The 19,659-nt window shown below is 44.0% G+C and overlaps 1 protein-coding gene across 2 annotated transcripts in view; it reads right to left on the minus strand.

Annotated features, from left to right (window-relative positions):
• Nucleotides 1-11,166: 11,166 nt before the first annotated feature.
• The window catches only part of LOC133494960 (adhesion G protein-coupled receptor L3-like), a 125,612-nt gene continuing 117,119 nt past the window's right edge, over nt 11,167-19,659 (minus strand). The window contains exons 26-30 of one of the 2 annotated variants that reach the window (XM_061809273.1): nt 19,464-19,632; nt 19,270-19,392; nt 17,143-17,239; nt 14,699-14,824; nt 11,167-12,773 (exon numbers count right to left, since the gene is read on the minus strand). In XM_061809273.1, coding sequence (XP_061665257.1) covers nt 11,887-12,773; nt 14,699-14,824; nt 17,143-17,239; nt 19,270-19,392; nt 19,464-19,632 — 1,402 coding nt within the window. In that variant the 3' untranslated portion in view covers nt 11,167-11,886. The remainder of the gene's footprint in view (nt 12,774-14,698; nt 14,825-17,142; nt 17,240-19,269; nt 19,393-19,463; nt 19,633-19,659) is intronic. The other variant, XM_061809274.1, reaches the window with a different exon arrangement.

The following is a 19,659-nucleotide window of genomic DNA, read 5'->3' on the forward strand; positions in this document are numbered from 1 at the left end:
GATATTTGGACTGGCTCTGCTCACAAGCAAAACGTAGTACGCGTACAGGAACAAGTTTTGCTACAAACACTACGACACCATGCAGTGCTCCAAAAATCGGTTGTAAGAGCAGCAGTAGTAGTTCTGCTAGTAGGAGTAGACTAGAAATATAAGAAGTACTTTTATTATTACAAATACTAGAAGTACAGCGAGTAGCAGTAGAAGCAGAAGTACCGCCTGGAGTTATAGCCATAGTTGAAGTAATACCAGCAAAAGCAGAATTACTGTGAACCATCCATCCATCCATCCATCCATTTTCTTAGCCGCTTATCCTCACGAGCGTCGCGGGATACTGTGAACCAATGTATTACTATTACTGCGAGTACCAAGAGAGGAACTATGGTTCTACTAATGGTGGTTTTAGTAATAGTAACAATCGTTGAAGTAGTGTATACTACAAGTCATAAAACTAAAGTTTTATTATCCATCCATCCATCCATCCATCCATTTTCTTCACCGCTTATCCTCACGAGGTTCGCAGGGAGTGCTGGAGCCTATCCCAGCTGTCAACGGCCAGGAGATGGGGTACACCCTGAACTGGTCGCCAGCCAGTCGCAGGGCCGAGAGAGACAATCACACTTAGGGGCAATTCAGAGTGTCGTATTAATGTTGCAATGTTTTTGGAATGCGGGAGGAAACCGGAGTGCCCGGAGGAAACGCACGCAGGCACGGGGAGAACATGCAAACTCCGCACAGGCGGGTCCGGCATTGAACCCGGGACGTCAGAACTGTGAGGCAAACGCTTTAACATCTGATCTACCGTGCCGCCCAGTTTTATCATCATTACAAATAAGAATAATATAATTACTTAATAATAACAATAATACAAGTTGAAGTAGAAGCACTAAATGCAGTCGCAGTCTTAGTAGCAGTAGAAATAGTCGTAGTTTTTACTGCAATTCTCACGAGTCATAGTAGTTGAGGTAGTGGAAGAAGTATTGGTGTATGTGTTTTAGTTTTATTTGCAGCCTTCGGTATTTTTCAGTAGCGGAGGTTTGGCCGTCATTTGAAGGTGCTGCAGGCGGGCAATAGATGCCAAGCATGGCGGGCAGCGCGGGGAGGTTAATGAAGCCACCTTTCCTTTCCTTTCCCATCATCCCCGTCGGGTGTTTTTACGGCACACGAATTAATTACTTGTGACAAATACGAGTCGGACCTCGCTGCCAGGCGGCCCGTGAACAAAAACATTTTTCCAGCGCGGGGGATATTAGCCGTGAACGCGCCGGCCGAAAAGTGCGGCAAAAATACGAACGGGAAAACGCCGCGCTTCTGCCAAACATAGATTCAATTTCACGAGTGAATAGATTAGAATTATTTAAATTAAACGATTTCAAATATGGGTCATTTTCAGATCATAAGAGTTGTGAAAACAATTGGATTTTTTTTCAAATTTAGCATTACTGATCAAATAAGTTCGGGACCTATATATTCGTTGAGATTTTAAAGATGCTGCCATGCTTTTCGGGATCAACGTGTGACAGCCTAGCTGGAATAATACTCGCAACTGTCACAGAGAGATGGGTCAGGCCGGACCATTTGTCCACTTAAATTGCAGCCGAGACAAGGCCATTTTGGAGCGGCGCTGCATGATCTGCTCCGAGGGGTGCGTCGTCAAAGCGCAGAAATACTCGCCTTGTTCAGATCCTCCCGGGAGAGGAGAATAGCACAAATGTCCACAATATGAATTTTTTTTTTTTTTTTTTGGGGAGGGGAGGGGGGAGAGGGGATGAAGAGTGGGGGTTGTCAGTAGAAATAGGTCTCTGCCATCTCCGGGCTCATTGCTCTGACTTAGACCAAAGCGAGGCCCGTTTGACTGAAAGCCGTACCTTAGCAGACACTTTAAGGTCAAGGCAGTTTGTTGTCATAGACCGACAAACGAGAACTTTCAAAAGTCGGGAGCGTTTCGGCTCGAAAGGTGAAGCGGTCACTTCTTTTTTGATCTTTATCTGATTGCACGTTCTGAAATGGTTCAACTTCAGCAACAGTCGATTAAAAATTCGTCATGCTAACAGTGTAGCAGCCGTCGCTAAAACTAGCTTGTTTAGGCTAGGTACTTAAGTTTCAAAAAATGCACGATGCTTTTAACGTTAATCATCAACTAAAATGTGACATTCTTGAGGATTTTTATGAAACAAGACAATCATAGACACTTTGAAGTACAGTGAATACTCTGTTTTCAACAACAACGGTTTTCGAATGAAAATTTCGAGATTTTTTTTTTGCTTCTGTTTTCCAATAAAAATCGGTACTTGAACGCTTGCGACAAAACCGAAAATGACATATCACGCGCAGCCCGACCAGCGTTGTTATTGTGAATTCAAACGCACCGCAAAAAAAAAAAAAAAAAAAAATGGGAATAAAATAACGCGTGAGGCCCGATCAGCTGACCCACGAGCCGCTTTGTTCGTGAATTCAAACGCACCGTGTAAAAAAACGGAAATAAGAAAACGTGCGCACACGAACGGCTGACCCTCAACGCGCATTGTTGTTGTAAATTCAAACGCACCACAAAAAAAAAAAAAAACCCAGAAATAACACAACGCGCGTTGTTATTGTGTAAAACGTCGCCTCTGGACGCAGACGTAGGAAATATCGATTCGGTTTTCGAACAAATCGACCGACCGCCTTCTGGAACGGATAGCGGTCAAGAACAGAGGTTGTACTGTAGTTAGTTGCAGGAGCACTAAAAAAAAAAAACCAAAAAACAGTAGTGCTAATATTAACCTAGAAACTGAAAAATCTGAATGTCACGACAGCGAAAATGAAACAGCATATCCAAAATATTTCAAATCTCTAAAGTCGCGCAAAACTTCAGAAGTTCAAGTCAATGCATGACATCATTCGTTTTACTATTTTTTCCTCCTTTCGGAATCTTTACGTGTTCACTGTCGTAAAAATGTAGCTCATCTTTCCTAAACCAGTTGCAGATTATTCGCAGATCGGGTTTAAATGGGATCAAAAACGGCGACGCCAGCACAGTATTATGAGCGTTAATGCTGGATGGGAGACGAGCGCGCACCTTGGCAACAGCTTGCCGAGCTGCTTCCAAAAACAATTTCACCGAGACGAACGGCCATTAAGGCTGACATTTGCACAAGCACGCACTTGGCGTGAAAATCAACGCGGTTACATGATATTGTTGTGGGGTTTTTTTTTTTTTTTTCGTTTGTTTGTTTGTTTTTTTGGCGGGTGTAGTCCCCCCCACCTCTCCAGTGCAAAAACATTCTCCTGAAAAGGTGGCGCAGCAGGTTAACGTACATGCAGACTTAATCCTTAATCTAGAGGACTCTCACAGCACTCCGGCTCAAACTTTAGCGCCCCCCCCCCCAAAAAAAAAAAAAAAAAACCTCCGTGGTGAGGTTAAGTCGGGGGAACTAATTGGGCTGAATATGCGATGAAAACATATTTTCGGCGAAGGAAATGCATCGGCAAACATATCGGGCCAAGTGTATCGATTGAGGATTGTGCCTGAGGTAATTGCTTCAGGTCAATGGAGTGTTTTCTTGCTTGATTAAGGGAGAAAACAACTTCACTCAATGGAAATGATTGAGCACGCCTGCCGACCGCCATGACATTTCCAAACAATACGGGGAGACGTTGTCGATGAACTGCTTTTTTTTTTTTTTTGGATTGGTTCCTGCCCTTTAGCATGTTCCGCCAATTGTTTATTTTTCTTCATGTGACTCACTAAGTGTCCATAAATCCACATTTTTTAAATTTTTTTCCCTAATGATGGGGGCAAGCGGAGTGGTAAACTACTCAAGATAAGACGGAAAAAGGTGCGGCTTTCTATTTGGCAGTCGATGCGCTAGTAATAGCAAAGTAAGGAAAGTATGTGGTCCTCGTATGAAAATGTACAATGAAATTAGAGAGCTTGTCTTGCGCCAGTGCATGCATAAAAGTGAAATAAAAAGACAAAAATATGTGTAACTCTCCGCTAACAACCCGGGCTAAGGCTCCTCCTTTGTACAATGATCTTCACACAGTCGAGATGGAACCCTTCAACAAACAATTTCCTATTAGCGTGGATTTTGGCACCATCTTCGAGGGCAACAGAAAGAAGACAAAAAAATGCAAATAGGTTTAAAAATAAGCAAATTTTTCCTATTCACGTACTCCATATTCCAAAATGTCTTTCAACTGAAAAATGCTTATTGTGTCCAATATTTAACTAGGCTTGCTCCTTCTCTTCTGTGACATTTAACGCGTGCGCTGATATTTCAACGTGTCGTTTCTTGGCTCGAGTTCATGTAATTGTAATAAAATTTAGTTGGCGATTTATCATGCCCTAAAAATATGAAGTCTGCGGCGAGAGCGCCATAACTCACATCCGTCCCGGACGAGATTGGCCGTCGCTTAACGACGCCGAATGCTCGTATTTCTTCACGGCCCCCGCGTCGTCATTTTTACTGGCGTGTTTTCCAAGTTGCCGCGTCGTCCCCTGTGCTAATCGCAACAAGCCGTTGTCGTGGCAACAATCACTGAACCGCATTTGCGAGCCACCTCCGCCAATCGGAAGCCTCGACTGCCGTTATGAACCGAAAGAAATTGAAGACCGTCGCGCGGGAATTAAATAACGTCAATGAAAAAGTATTACTCAATAGAAGATTACGAGATGCATTTTTTTTGTTGATGAAACAAAATATTTGCACATGTATTATCCATCTGTCCTTTTTCTGAGACGCTTATTCTCACAAGGGTCGGGGGGGAGCGCTGGAGCCAAATCCAGCTGTCATCGGCTAGGAGGCACAGTACACCCTGAACTGGTTGCCAGCCAATCACAGAAAAAGCTACCAGTCATAAGTTTTAGAACGCCGCTATTTTCCCAGCTTTTTTTTTTTTTTTTTTGGGGGGGGGGGGCAAAAAAGACATTTATGTAAAAGTTTCCATCACTATGCATATAAAAGAAAGTTCAAGTAACCTCTAATGTAATACAAACTGGATCCAACATCCTGCTGTCATGTTTCTGGTGAAAGGATTGCGAGGGGCCAAGGTTAAAAGATGAATGGCTTGCAAAAGCTTGGCCGTCATGTCGGCCATCGGTGTAAAGGAGGCCGCCTTACATTGTCCACTAGATAAATGCACGCTTGCGCACGTATGAACATTCCACCGGCCCCGCCATCCCCGCTATCACCCGCTCCCATCTGCAATATGCTGATTCTATCATAATAAAGAAAATTGGCTGGATCCCAGAGGAGAGGAGCCCTAATAGAAAATAATTCTGCCCTTGAAACACTCTGAGGGGTGGGGGTTGGGTATGGGTGGGTGGTGTTCGGTTTAGATGAGATGATGCTATCTTTATTTAGACTCGGGCATTTGGGGCCGCGACCGTGTGTTCATATATTTAATTAAAATAACATTGCCTGCGTGGACAAAAGGCTGCTTATCACATCAAAAGTGTTCACCCTGGCTTTCTTTTTTTCTCCCCCCCCCCCCCCCGCCCCCCACTTCCTCTTAATTCAAAAGATTATCTTTGTTGATTGGCGATAGACGGACGGGCGGCGCACACAGACTCCGGCGACTGGTCGGACCGCTAGTTGGACGTCCGCGCGCGACAAAACAACCCAAATGACAATTTCCTCCTTGCAAGATAAACACTTTTTTTTTCTAAACATGACCTTATATTCATTGAAAAAATGTCATTTTTCCAGGAAAAAAAAATATTCTATGAAACTTATAACTCCCCCCCCCCAGAAAAAAGGAAAAAAAATACTTTAATTTTAAAAGATGAACATTTTTCCAGGAAAAAAAATATGAGTTAATATGAGATGTATATTTTTTTTGTCCATGGATGTGCACAAAATCTATGATTTAAAAAAAATACAAAAAGGGCGCTTTCTCCAAATAACGGGCTAAGGTTAAAAATTAATTTATGAATGCTAAATAGTGGGGGTCCACTGTAATTAAAAATATATTCACTTAAAGAACAAGTTGCCATAGCAATACCAGTTGCATCAAAACCAACCTAAACAAAAGTTCATTTTCCCTTATGTATGTTTTATATTTTTGAAATATGACTTTACTCTCTTAAAAGGTCTATCTCTGAAAAAAAAACACCTTTTTCCCTCTACAATTATGATTACATTCTTCTTCTTCTTCTTCTTCTTTTCCTTTCGGCTTGTCCCGTTAGGGGTCGCCACAGCGTGTCATCTTTTGCCATCTTAGCCTATCTCCTGCATCTTCCTCTCGAACCCCAACTGCCCTCATGTCTTCCCTCACCACATCCATAAACCTTCTCTTTGGTCTTCCTCTCGCTCTTTTGGCTGGGAGCTCCATCCTCAGCATCCTTCTACCAATATACTCACTCTCTCGCCTCTGAACATGTCCAAACCATCGAAGTCTGCTCTCTCGAATCTTGTCTCCAAAACATCCAGCTTTGGCTGTCCCTCTAATGAGCTCATTTCTAATCCTATCCAACCTGGTCACTCCGAGCGAGAACCTCAACATCTTCATTTCTGCCACCTCCAGTTCAGATTCCTGTTGTTTCTTCAGTGCCACTGTCTCTAATCCGTACATCATGGCCGGCCTCACCACTGTTTTATAAAACTTTGCCCTTCATCCTAGCAGACACTCTTCTGTCACATAACACACCAGACACCTTTCGCCAGCTGTTCCAACCTGCTTGGACCCGTTTCTTCACTTCCTGACCACACTCTCCATTGCTCTGTATTGTTGACCCCAAGTAATTGAAGTCGTCCACCCTCGCTATCTCTTCTCCCTGTAGCCTCACTCTTCCCCCTCCACTTTTCTCATTCACGCACATATATTCTGTTTTACTTCGGCTAATCTTCATTCCTCTCCTTTCCAGTGCATGTCTCCATCTTTCCAATTGTTCCTCTGCGTGCTCCCTGCTTTCACTGCATATGACAATATCATCTGCGAACATCATGGTCCAAGGGGATTCCAGTCTAACCTCATCTGTCAGCCTATCCATTACCACTGCAAACAGGAATGGGCTCAGAGCTGATCCCTGATGCAGTCCCACCTCCACCTTAAATTCCTCTGTCACACCTAAGGCACACCTCACCATTGTTCTGCTGCCATCATACATGTCCTGTACTATTTTAACATACTTCTCTGCCACACCAGACTTACGCATGCAGTACCACAGTTCCTCTCTTGGTACTCTGTCATAGGCTTTCTCTAGGTCCACAAAGACGCAATGTAGCTCCTTCTGACCTTCTCTGTACTTTTCCACGAGCATCCTCAAGGCAAATAATGCATCTGTGGTACTCTTTCTAGGCATGAAACCATACTGTTGCTCGCAGATACTTACTTCTGTCCTGAGTCTAGCCTCCACTACTCTTTCCCATAACTTCATTGTGTGGCTCATCAACTTTATTCCTCTATAGTTCCCACAGCTCTGAACATCCCCTTTGTTCTTAAAAATGGGAACTAGAACACTTTTCCTCCATTCTTCAGGCATCTTTTCGCCCGCTAGTATTCTGTTGAATAAGTTGGTCAAACTCCACAGCCATCTCTCCAAATTGCTTCCATACCTCTACCGGTATGTCATCAGGACCAACTGCCTTTCCAGTTTTCATCCTTTGTAGTGCCTTTCTGACTTCCCCCTTAGTAATCATTTCCACTTCCTGGTCCTTCACTCTTGCCTCTTCAACTCTTCCTTCTCTCTCATTTTCTTCATTCATCAACTTCTCAAAGTATTCTTCCATCTATTTAGTACACTACCGGCACCAGTCAACACATTTCCATCTCTATCCTTAATCACCCTGACCTGCTGCACATCCTTCCCATCTCTATCCTCTGTCTGGCCAACCTGTAGAGATCCTTTTCTCCTTCTTTCGTGTCCAACCTGGTGTACATGTCTTCATATGCCTCTTGTTTAGCCTTTGCCACCTCTACCTTTGCCCTACGTCGCATCTCGATGTACTCCTTTCGCCTCTCCTCAGTCCTCTCAGTATCCCACTTCTTCTTCGCTAATCTCTTTCCTTGTATGACTCCCTGTATTTTGGGGTTCCACCACCAAGTCTCCTTCTCCCCTTTCCTACCAGATGACACACCAAGTACTCTCCTGCCTGTCTCTCTGATCACCTTGGCTGTCGTCGTCCAGTCTTCCGGGAGCTTCGGTTGTCCATCGAGAGCCTGTCTCACCTCTTTCCGGAAGGCCGCACAACATTCTTCCTTTCTCAGCTTCCACCACATGGTTCTCTGCTCTACCTTTGTCTTCTTAATCTTCCTACCCACCACCAGAGTCATCCTACACACTACCATCCTATGCTGTCGAGCTACACTCTCCCCTATCACTACTTTACAGTCAGTAACCTCCTTCAGATTACATCGTCTGCACAAAATATAATCTACCTGCGTGGTTCTACCTCCGCTCTTGTAGGTCACTATGTGTTCCTCCCTCTTCTGGAAATAAGTGTTCACTACAGCCATCTCCATCCTTTTTGCAAAGTCCACCACCATCTGCCCTTCAAAGTTCCTTTCCTGGATCCGTACTTACCCATCACTTCTTCATCGCCCCTGTTTCCTTTACCAATATGTCCATTACAATCTGCACCAATCACAACTCTCTCGCTGTCTGGGATGCTCAGAACTACTTCATCTAGTTCCTTCCAGAATTTCTCTTTCAACTCTAGGTCACATCCTACCTGTGGTGCATAGCCGCTAACCACATTATACATAACACCCTCAATTTCAAATTTTAGTCTCATCACTCGATCTGATACTCTTTTCACCTCCAAGACATTCTTAGCCAGCTCTTCCTTTAAAATAACCCCTACTCCATTTCTCTTCCCATCTACTCCGTGGTAGAATAATTTAAACCCTGCTCCCAAACTTCTAGCCTTACTACCTTTCCACCTGCTCTCTTGGATGCACAGAATATCAACCTTTCTCCTAATCATCATGTCAACCAACTCCTGTGCTTTTCCTGTCATAGTCCCAACATTCAAAGTCCCTACACTCAGTTGTAGGCTCTGTGTATTCCTCTTTTTCTTCTGACGCTGGATCCGGTTTCCTCCTCTTCTTTGTCTTCGACCCACAGTAGCTGAATTTCCACCGACGCCCTGCAGGTTAGCAGTGCCGGGGGCGGGCGTTGTTAACCCGGGCCACGACCGATCCGGTATGGGATTCTTTAGATGAACGCTCATATTTGTTTGGCACAGTTTTTACGCCGGATGCCCTTCCTGACGCAACCCTCTGCATTTATCCGGGCTTGGGACCGGCCTACAGATTGCACTGGTTTGTGCCCCCATAGGGCTGCATTATTATGATTACATTCTCTACAAGCAAATTATTTCACTTCAAAATTATTTTATTGCCATTAATTTTGAGACTTTTCTTTCTTGATGATTTATACTTTTCGTGCAAAATAGTAGCTTTTTTAAAACGTTGAATGTAGACTTTTTCTTTTTTCCTCCAACTCTTTAAAAACATTTTACCCTGTTAATTATGACTTTTGACCATCTCCAAAAGAGTGACAACAAAATATCTTACAACCTTGCAAAATCTTCTTCCTTTGCTTAATGAGTATTTTTGACCATTTTTTAAAAAAAATTAGGTTAGTAACCCAATTCTTACACGAGTATTCTACCCACGTTTCTGTATCCTTCGTTGCGTATTGTTTTCCGTGACCTTGTGGGGGGAAAAAAAGCTGGCTGCTCTACCCACATTCAATGTTATCTAGCAAAAAATAAATTAAAAAAAGAATACTTATTTAATGTTGTTTTTTTTTCCACGTTGTCCCACTTCACAAAGGGCAAGATGACATTGATTCACCTTTCATTTGGAATTCTGCCCGACATTCTCAGCTATTGATTTTTTTTTTGCCGCCCCCCCCCCTCCCCGCACCACAGACAGTATGACATGTGTCATTTCATTTTTGCTCCAGTGTGGCCTCATAACAAGCAGGTGTTGTTGTAGATAACTGCTCAAATCGAACCACGATGATGCCTGCCGCATACATGCCCCCCCCCCCCGCACCCCAATTCTACATCAAGGAAATCGAGCAAAACTCCCATTTGAATTCTTGTTGTTGGCAAAACATTATATAAATAATCATAAATGGGAAGAAAGCCTATGGGTGGCACGTTGGGGGCAGCTGGAGAGCGTATCATATCGTTACATGTCAACAACAAATTGATGGACAACTAGTTTTGAAATCAGAAGACACTCAACTATAAGTTAACTTGTTCTAAGCAAATGCTTTCAATATATCAAATTTAATCAAAAGACAATTTGAATTTTAGTATTGTAGCAAGTAACATGAAGTCTATGGACATAATTTGCTTTCGCGGGCCACATAAAACTATGTGGCGGGCCAGCTCTGACCCTCGTGCCTTAGTTTGACACCAGGAGGACATACAGCAATCCATTTGATTCATGTTTTGTCATAAAAATACCTAAATAAAATAAATCCCGAGCACTTCACAAGCTCACCCAGGAGGTGACGTAGACCACTTTCCATATTTGGGCGTAAAAAAAGGAGAAGCAAGCTTCAGTAGGCATCTCCATGTCACTTACGCCATTAGCTATTACCGTGCTAACGGTTTAATGCCAAAATGTGACGTTTCGGAATTAATTTCGAAGTATTGCGTTATTTAACTAAACAGTGTACACAGTGCTTCGCCTCACACAATACGTTAATATGGCAAAAAAAAAATTACTGTAATTACTGTAAATGTACTCACATAATGGAATTCTCAGAAGCTTCTTCGGCTAGCGTTGAAGCTAGCAGGCAGACTGGTTTGGAGGGTGGGGGGGGAGAAAAACTGTCAGCAAATATGAAAATGTGAAAGCTATCACAACATGAACGTCTTAAAGTGCGTTTTGAAAGCTTAATATATAATAATATACAATATTACAATGACGCTTACAGTATTACAATGATGAGTCACTTCCGTAGCAGGTGATTGCAGTGTTGCTAATGAAGGGTTGCCACGTTCCGATAACTTTCAATTACCGATGTTGATTTTTTTTTTTAATCATACTTCAAAAATAAATTCACGATTAAATTATTTTTTTGTATGTTAAAAAAATTCTCCCAATGGTATTGTTGAAAAAAAAAAAAATAAAGGATACTCACCTCATGCTAAGTGAACGTCCATTTTATTTGTAAACAAATAAAAGACAAAATGTATTTTTTTTTAATCACTCCAAAAGCTTTTTCTTTAATAAGTACAACAGCCATTATTGTACAAGAAGTGCCTAAGTGCTCATCAGTGCTCCAGTTTCTTCCGCACCGTGAACGTTTTTCCGAGGGACACCACTGGAACAGAAATCTGCTATCTACACTGAAAAGGAGGGAAGAAACCAAACGCAGACCTGAAAACAAAGACGTTGCACAAATAACCAAATGTTCTTTGTTTGTTTGTTTTTTTTTATATGCGTGTGTGACAAAAGAACAGGGGAACAAAAATTGCTCACACGTACAACAGAGACGCGGGGGTCGGTCGTCCGCAACAAAAGCTTAGCTAGTTATCTGTACATTTACGTCGAATCATTTTTCCCCCCTCCCTTTTATTATGTGACAAAGGAAAAAAGAGCAGCTACGCTTTCACATTTTTTGTTTGTTTGCTGTTACTTCAGCGAACAAAATGTGCCAAATAAATCCTTGGGGGGGGGGGGGAAGAATCTTCAATGTGTATAATAAAATAGTCTTTGTCTATAGTTTGCATTTGTTTGGGTCTGATTACATCCTTTAAGTTTTCACACAGATGATCCGACACAGGAGGGGGAGGTCAAACGTCTTTCGCTGGGCCCCCCTCCCTTTTATCGCAGTTCTCTCGCAACGCTAGTCTCAGAGACACGGCGATAAAAACAAAGTGCCGACGACTGATGGAGGAAAAAAATTGGGGAGACCTCGCAGGGGGGGGGGGGGGTCTAGAGGCTGGTCACCAAGTGCGAGGGCTCCTGGAGGGGCTCCTCCGGGGACAGGTCGTCCTTGTTGGCGGGCACGATGAAGCCGTCGCTGCTTCCGCGTCCCAGCTGGTAGTAGGAGTGCAGCTGGTGAAGGTGGTTCCCGGAGCCCAAGTTGGGCATACTCTTGTAGTACACGTCGTCCGAGCTGGCCCCGGGACTCTTAGCCTCGCCCCCGTCCTTGGGGCCTGCTGGGAGCCCCGGGAGCATGGGCATGCTGGTGTACAGCGAGTCTCTCTGGCGGTGAGCGGGGGGCGGTGGCGAGCCCTCGTCCTCCTCGGTGTGCTCGTCGTTGAGCAGGGGGAAGAAGCTCTCGCTATTCTCCTGCGGGATCCTCCGCCGGGAAGACGAGGCGGGGGCGGCCGAGTAGGGACGATGGGGTAGCGGGAGGGGCGGCGGAGGCGGCTGGTGCAAGCACTTGAGCGAGCGGTCGAACGAGCGGTCCGACTGGGGTAGCGCTCTCTGAGGCAAGAGCGGCACGTCGGAATCCAAGCCCAGGCCGTCGTCGGGACGGGCACCGAAGGTGGCGCGTTCGGAGTTGACGCCCACGGCCGCTCGCAGCCCCAACGCGTAGCCGCTCTCCTTGGACCCGTTGCTGACGTTGTTCACCAACTTGTTGACCAGGTTGCGGTTGTGCTCCGCCGAATTGTTCAAGTATGAAGGGATGTAATTGGAGGCCAACTCTTTGAGGATCTTCTTCTCCAGGGTGGTCTCCTTGTGGTTGTAGCCCCGCTCAATGATCTGGACGCAGTCGCTCATGTAGTCGACGCTGGCGATGCTGTAGCCGTGGTTACCATTCAGTGGTAGTGTATCCATGACACTTGTATCCCGGGCATTGTTCAGGATTCCCTCTGGAATGACAAGCGACAGCGGCCGTGTTAAAGGCTGATGACACGTAATTGCCGCGCAAATAACACCCATCAAATTGCGCGCCGCTTTTAGTCGGAAATCGGTCCTGAACTGGAAGATCTTTTTTGTACATAATGCCGTCCACGATTGGCTCGAGTGCACTTTTGCAAACGAGGAGCCTCCACAAAACACGGTTATATCCATTAAAACCTTATATCGATACTCCAGTCGTATACAATGGAACCTCTAATGTTGGAGAATGCATCAAAGAAAATATTCAAGGTTATGCCTGAATCAATGGAGGTAAATGTGTTTTTTGAGGGGGGCGGGGGGGGAGGTTTTAATTGGAGACGGCGGTTTTTGTCATGCTCTCCCCTCGGAATGAAAATATGTACATTTGTATGCGTGTAGTACATGCTTTTAATTAATGGAGAAAAAAAAAACGTGTTTATGTTAAGCAAAGCTTGATCTGAAAATAGAAATCAACCATAACCATAGAAGTTCCACTGCATCTGAAACCTATCGTCAAATTATGTTTGAAGGGTTGGGGGACGCCAATATTCACGCAAAGCTCAAGCAAAGCACAACAGCACCAACCACGCGCAAATGAGACAATTTGAAAAAAATAAGGAAAGGCGAGAAGTCAATCTGGACCCAGCCATATTGTCCCGTCGGAGCATTTTAATAGCATCGTTAGTTACAATACAAAGTGCACGAACAAAGGCGACTGTTCAACATCCAACCCCCAATAAAATTTAAGTCAATTCGTCCTTTTAAACGCCAGGCTGTCTATAAACGGCGACTGTTTTTATGGCATGAAAAGAGCCATTGCGTATTGTTTTTTTTTTCTTTTTTTTTTTTTTGGAGGGAGGGTGCGGGGGGGGGGCCTTTGTTGCGTGATTTTGTCAGCACAGACTGAAAAAGAAGTAAAAGCCAAAAGTCAATTACATTTGATATGCAATGTTTAGTTTGACTCCCATACTTGTCTCTCTGTAGGGCTCTTAAAGGGACAGCATGAAGGGAAGAAGAGCAGACAATAAGCAAAACAGTGACAGCTCCAATCGAAACGCACACACCCAAAATGACGCTATGCCAATGCTATGCTAATGCTAACCAAAACGTAAGCTGTTCTAGTCACACACAGTTGCATAAACAACAGGATGCGGGTCATTTTCCTATGATTCGATCGATAACTGTAAAGATATTTTCTTACCACTGGAGGGAACCAAATTGTATTGATGCAATACACCAGAGGGATCTGTGGTCACCAGTGCGTGTGGCGGCCAAATTTACATTCTCACAATGACAGACAGCAACATTGATGCTGCTGTTGTATTCATCAGATATCTTATGTATGAATTTGTGAAAGTGTCAGAGCAACTGTGTGTCTTGTGTTATTATCAATGTATAAAGAAAAGAGTGTAATGAGTCACTCTGTATCCACAGCATTAAACAATGCTTAATTAGAATTCTTTGTAACATGTCTTTACTGTTTTTTTTTTTGGCCAAATTTGAGGAAAATGACCAAGATCCAACCTTTCCGTTGCTATGCTAGTGCCAACACAACGCGAGAGGTGTCCTCGCAAGTTACGCCGCCATTGCATACTACAAAAGTTGTGTATCGCAATCGTGATGAAGCTATTTTGTCCATGCACAGTATCGTCAACAATTGGAGAAACATGCTTTCCGTTGGACACCAATGCTACGCTAGCGCTAACACAACATAATTCACGTGCGCGATCATAAACAGTGGCCAAGGCATGCGTTTCATTTTAAAGGCAATCGAGCAAAAATCTGGGGCAGCGTAGAAAGTTAGTGCCCATTTAAGTTTATTCTGATTTTTTTGGGTGTGTGGGGTGGATGAAGTGGGGGAAGGGGGGGGGGTACACACTGCTCTAGCGGAAAGAATGAAGAGAAGCTAGCACACCTTGCGCGTTGTACATGCCCAGAGGGTTGTTATACACTGCCGACTCCCCGAGCAATGTATTATACGGATTGTTAGTGCCATGAGGACGTAGGAGTGCATTAGGTATAAGATGGTTAGCCATTGCCCCTGCAGCAGCCAGAGAAGACAGAGTAGGACAGCAAAGTTGGGAGGGGGGCAGGGAGGGGGGGGGGGTGCAGGAACAGGTATAGGTGGGTGGATAAATTGAGACAGAGCGGGAGAAAGAGAGAGAAAACACATCAGTTGGGCAGATGTAGCCGAAAGCCATTAACATCCAAATGATCACATGATCATTAATTGTGGGGTGGGGGTGGGGGAGGCAGGGTTGGGGGGAAGGGGGTGAGGGCGAGAACTGGACCGACAATGCAACTGATGAAACCCAAGCGCTAATGTTAGCCATTAGTGCATCCGTGCAGCAAAAAGAGCATCGGGAGCAGCTACGGGATGCGCTAATGTAACACCCCCCCCCCCCCCGACACGTCACGGGACAAAATGCTCATCAGGGTCATCGCTATGAACGCAAGTTAACATTGGCTCAGATCGAAATGGTCAATATGTGGTTTTGGAGCAAGTTTCTACACTCCGACTAAGTAACTAATTTGAATATGCGCGGATTTGATAGGCGGAAAATGCCCAACAATTTAGAGCTCCGTGTTTTTCATCGCACATTAGCTTAAATATGTAGATACAGGGTAATATGCTTTATTTATTTAGATTTTAATGTCCAACAGATGCACTAAGTTGTCAAACAAAAATGAAGCTCCTCAACTGTAGCACTAAGATAGCGCTAAAACATTTTAACCCATAAAATACTTGAATAAGCCACCAAATAGCGTTTTGGGCTTTGGTTCCTGAAAAAAAAAAAAAAATTTGAAAAAATTTGGGAGAAAAATAAATAAAAATAATCCAATGTGGAGGTCCAGTCCCCCCCAAAAAAACAACAACATACTGAACCTGCAATAGCTGAAACATAATGTGGAAATAGATGCTTTTGAAGCATTCCAAATTAAAACATGCTCATTACACACAAAAAAAATGTAAAAAAAAAAAAAAAACTTTAAAAGGCCACTAAGTGACAGCATCTCTCGGGGGAAAAAAAAAAAAGACGATTCTTTTGTTGAATTTAATTTGAAGGAAGACAGGCAGCATCCCAGAAAGAATTGCGCTTGCTGAAAAAGCGCCGTAATGAGTAATTGCAGGCTTTCAACTTTACTCACATTCAAAGTATTTATTAGGCTTGTTGATGTTTGTTTTGTTTCTTAAAAGCAGCCGCCGCTTGACGCTCCCCCAAATTGCGAGGCGCTCAATAAACAGTGCACCGCCCCCCCCCTTCCTCCGTGACACAAGCCCGCATTCATCCCGTCGCACAAATTGGGCAAAAGGCGACGCGTTTGAAACTCGGCGGTTAGAGAACGCCGCTGCCGCCTTGCAGGACTCGTATGAAATTCCGTGAATAATTCAGACGTGGCTTTTATCTTTATGGAGGAGCCATGTTGACTGGTTAAAAGCAGTTGATGGTGGTATGAGCCGAGTGGCTAATTATTGAAATTTTGAAATGTTCCAAAACCAAGGAGAAATGTTTTGACGTGATCTTCAAGAAACCGGTTGTACCAGACGATAAATTCATATTCTATCTATTGGTATGGGAATAAAGTCATATGGCGAACTTGGTCGGGATAATAAGTCCGACGTACGGGAACGTCATTAAAGTCAAAGTTTCACGAGGGCAGAAAGTCATTTTTGAGCCACATTTGACTTCCCTCCCCCGCTACTGGGCGTTTTAAAATCATTTCTTAATGATCATAAATGATTCATTTCCTACAATGGAATTCGCCGGTTATATTTTACATTTCATTTCTTATCCCCTTGAATTTGATTTACTTTCATAGAAATTGAAAAAGCACTTTAGTCCAGTTTGTTTCAAATGTGCTCTGTCAAGAAGTTTCGTTTGAAAAATACAACTTCATTCTTGTAATATTACACTCGTTTGAAAAAATGCTCTTTTACTGGAAAAATACAAGTATTTTTGACAAAATGTGCCTTTTGTTGTCTAAAAAATGTAACTTTGTTAATGCAGGGATGTCAGATTTATGGGATGATACAGTATGTCACAATCATACACGAGATTTTTAATTAGCACAAAGGTAAATAACGATAATAATCACTCGATGATTATGTTTGTTTTATTGGCACTGGCATATGTTTGTTTTTGGCCCTTTAAAAAAAAAAAAAAAGCTGCTTTGATAATTACGAGTAAAAATGCTAAATTTGGAGGTACAATATGCGCTTGGGATTGGTTGAATAAGGCGTAAAATGGTACAAATGCTACATGCTAAACACGGTCGATGGATGGATGCATGGAGAATTTGCCGACAAATAATTTTCGCGTCTGAAAATTCCCAACGTTTCCGAAGCCTGGCGAATACCTCTGTTGAGCGACGCCGAACTGTTGATGTCGCCGGTCATGAAAGAGGACTCGGACTGCTTCCTGACCGTGTCGTTCCACATCCGGCGGATGCGACTCTGCGGAGACAACAGACCACAGCGTGAAAAGAGTCGCGGCGCCACGTCGTCGAACGGCGCCACGCGTACGCCGGGCCGCCGATCAAAGCCCGGGAGCGTTTGCAGCCAGTCAATAATAAAGTCATCAGTCAGGCTTTCCGAATCGGCCTCTGGGGTGCGAAGGCTCAATCCGAGACGGCGCGATCCGAGTTAATTATGCCCGAGTCCCACGGGCTGTTGCACAAGCTAAGGGTCTCCGCTATCCGACAACTCGGGATCCTGCGCCACGGGGGTTTGGGAATAGTCATATATCGGTATTGGTGAGCCGGTGGGCAAATTTGAGAGTTGAAATCTTTCGGGTGTGCTCGGGCCCCGGGGAGAATCGGGTTCTAGTCAGGTTTGTAGTCAGGAAAAGAAAAAAAAAAAAAACGATGGTTGAGGAGTAATGCCCTGAGATTGCTATGAAATTCATACGAAGCTTCCAGAAATTGTAGAAGCTTATTTACCAAATTTCCGAAATGTGGTGTCTGATTGGCAGAAACCTTTGACATACGTTTTTAGATGATGATTCTTTTAATTTTTACCAAACATAATCGCAGCGTTATGATCAATCATGAGCTAAAAATCTGCGGTAATGATGACCTCGGAAATTCTAGTTGACAGCAAACATTTTTAGCAAATATAATCGCAGGGCATCACTAATAAGCAGGAATTAATGGCATGAAAGTGATGCCCTGTTTTTTTTTTTTTTTTTTTTTTTCTTACCCCAACTGTGTTTTCCTCCGATTAAAAACGTGGCGACATGACAAGCGCGATATGATTTGTGTCGTCTTTCATAAGGTGAGCTTGGCATCTTCTCCAGGGTTTGCCGTACCCGTCAGATCAAAACGCTGACGTCTCGTCAAAGCGGCGTGCATAATTAAAGGCGCTGATCTGCGCGCTGAATCCAATCGCGGGGCATGCTTCCGCGCGTTCGATTCTAAGGACTATTTATAATTGAACACCGGCTGCGAGTCCCACGCTTTTGCAAAATGGACACGGTCTTCAATTACGGCACATCGCGCAATCCACCCGATGCTTTGGCGGCGACACGGGGAGGAACGCGGGAACAATCGAGATGACAAGGAAAAATGTCCTAGTTTCCATCTCTGCTGTTCCCCTAAAATGTTCCCCTGCATATTAAAAAGTGAATCCTTATGATTATTGATTGCATCTTTCACTGAGCAGGATGAAGTATTGGAAAGTATCAGTGGCAATTTTCGCCAGTGGGTGATTAGTCTTCTTTTAATAAACAGAAGACAGCCGTTAAAAAAAAATTATAATAATAATTAGTGAAGAGGAACAACAACACTCCCGGAGAAAATTTATTGACATTTTCTGTCAATTAAATAATGAGTTAAAGCTAGCGCCGAGCGGCTAGCCTCGAACCATGCGCAAACCATCACTCAAAAGCAGAGCTAGCACAGATCAAAAGCGCTATTTGTTGTTGAAATGATGTTACTGCAACCGAGGGGTGGTGGTGGTGGCGGTGGGGGGGGGGGGGTTGGGGCCGTATGCTAATGGAGTTAATATTTACGCTTATAGATAAAGAGGAGATGAAATAGATAAAATAGAATATTGTCTGCCACACCTTGCGCTATCTCCGACCACTATTCGGTAAAAACAGGCAATTGCAAGGGGCCTCGAGATTTCTAGGCACTGTCAAACATCTTATTGAAAACAGATCGGTAAACTTTTCTTTGGACGCATTGAAAAATGCAGTCCATGAAAAAAAACCGAGATCATTTTAACTGACCCTGGCCTTCCTCTGCAATGGACTGGTCCATCTTCTAATTGTGCATGAACAGAATTGACTTGACGGGGAGATCAAATAAACGTGTTGGTGCGGTTTTGAGCAAATTGAAACGGCATCTGTAAACAGCGGACTTGGAAATTTTGCTCTGGATAAAAGTCAAACATAGAAGATCCGTCGAACCTTGTGGATTCTCAAAACTGGTCAACCTGCCAAGTCTCTGAAATCATTTCAACGCGGGATTAAACGGCTAGACAACCTGTGAACCAGCAGAGTAGCGTCCGGGAGCACGGGACGCGTTCCCCTTGGAACCGATGGAGCTCTCCATACTTCTGCCGCTGCAACAGTGCGTACGGAGGCACTTGCCGTACTCTTTACGCACCTGAACGAAAAAACAAAAAATTAGAGTTCTGTAGAACTGAGTCCCGCGCAGCCGCCGGTCGAGCGCTGTACCTTCTTCTGCAGCACGCAGTGGAAGATGAAAATGAACATGCCCTGCAGCGAGTTGAAGATGGTGAAGAGGTAGGCCATGACCAGCGTGCTCTCATTGACGTACATCAGCCCGAAGGCCCAAGTGAGGCCCAACAGGCACAGCAAAGCAATGGCCCCGATCACCCACGATCTTCAAACACAACACATTGCATCAAAT

Source organism: Syngnathoides biaculeatus, chromosome 21 (assembly GCF_019802595.1).
Source record: "Syngnathoides biaculeatus isolate LvHL_M chromosome 21, ASM1980259v1, whole genome shotgun sequence".
In the NCBI taxonomy this organism is placed as follows: Eukaryota; Metazoa; Chordata; class Actinopteri; order Syngnathiformes; family Syngnathidae; genus Syngnathoides; species Syngnathoides biaculeatus.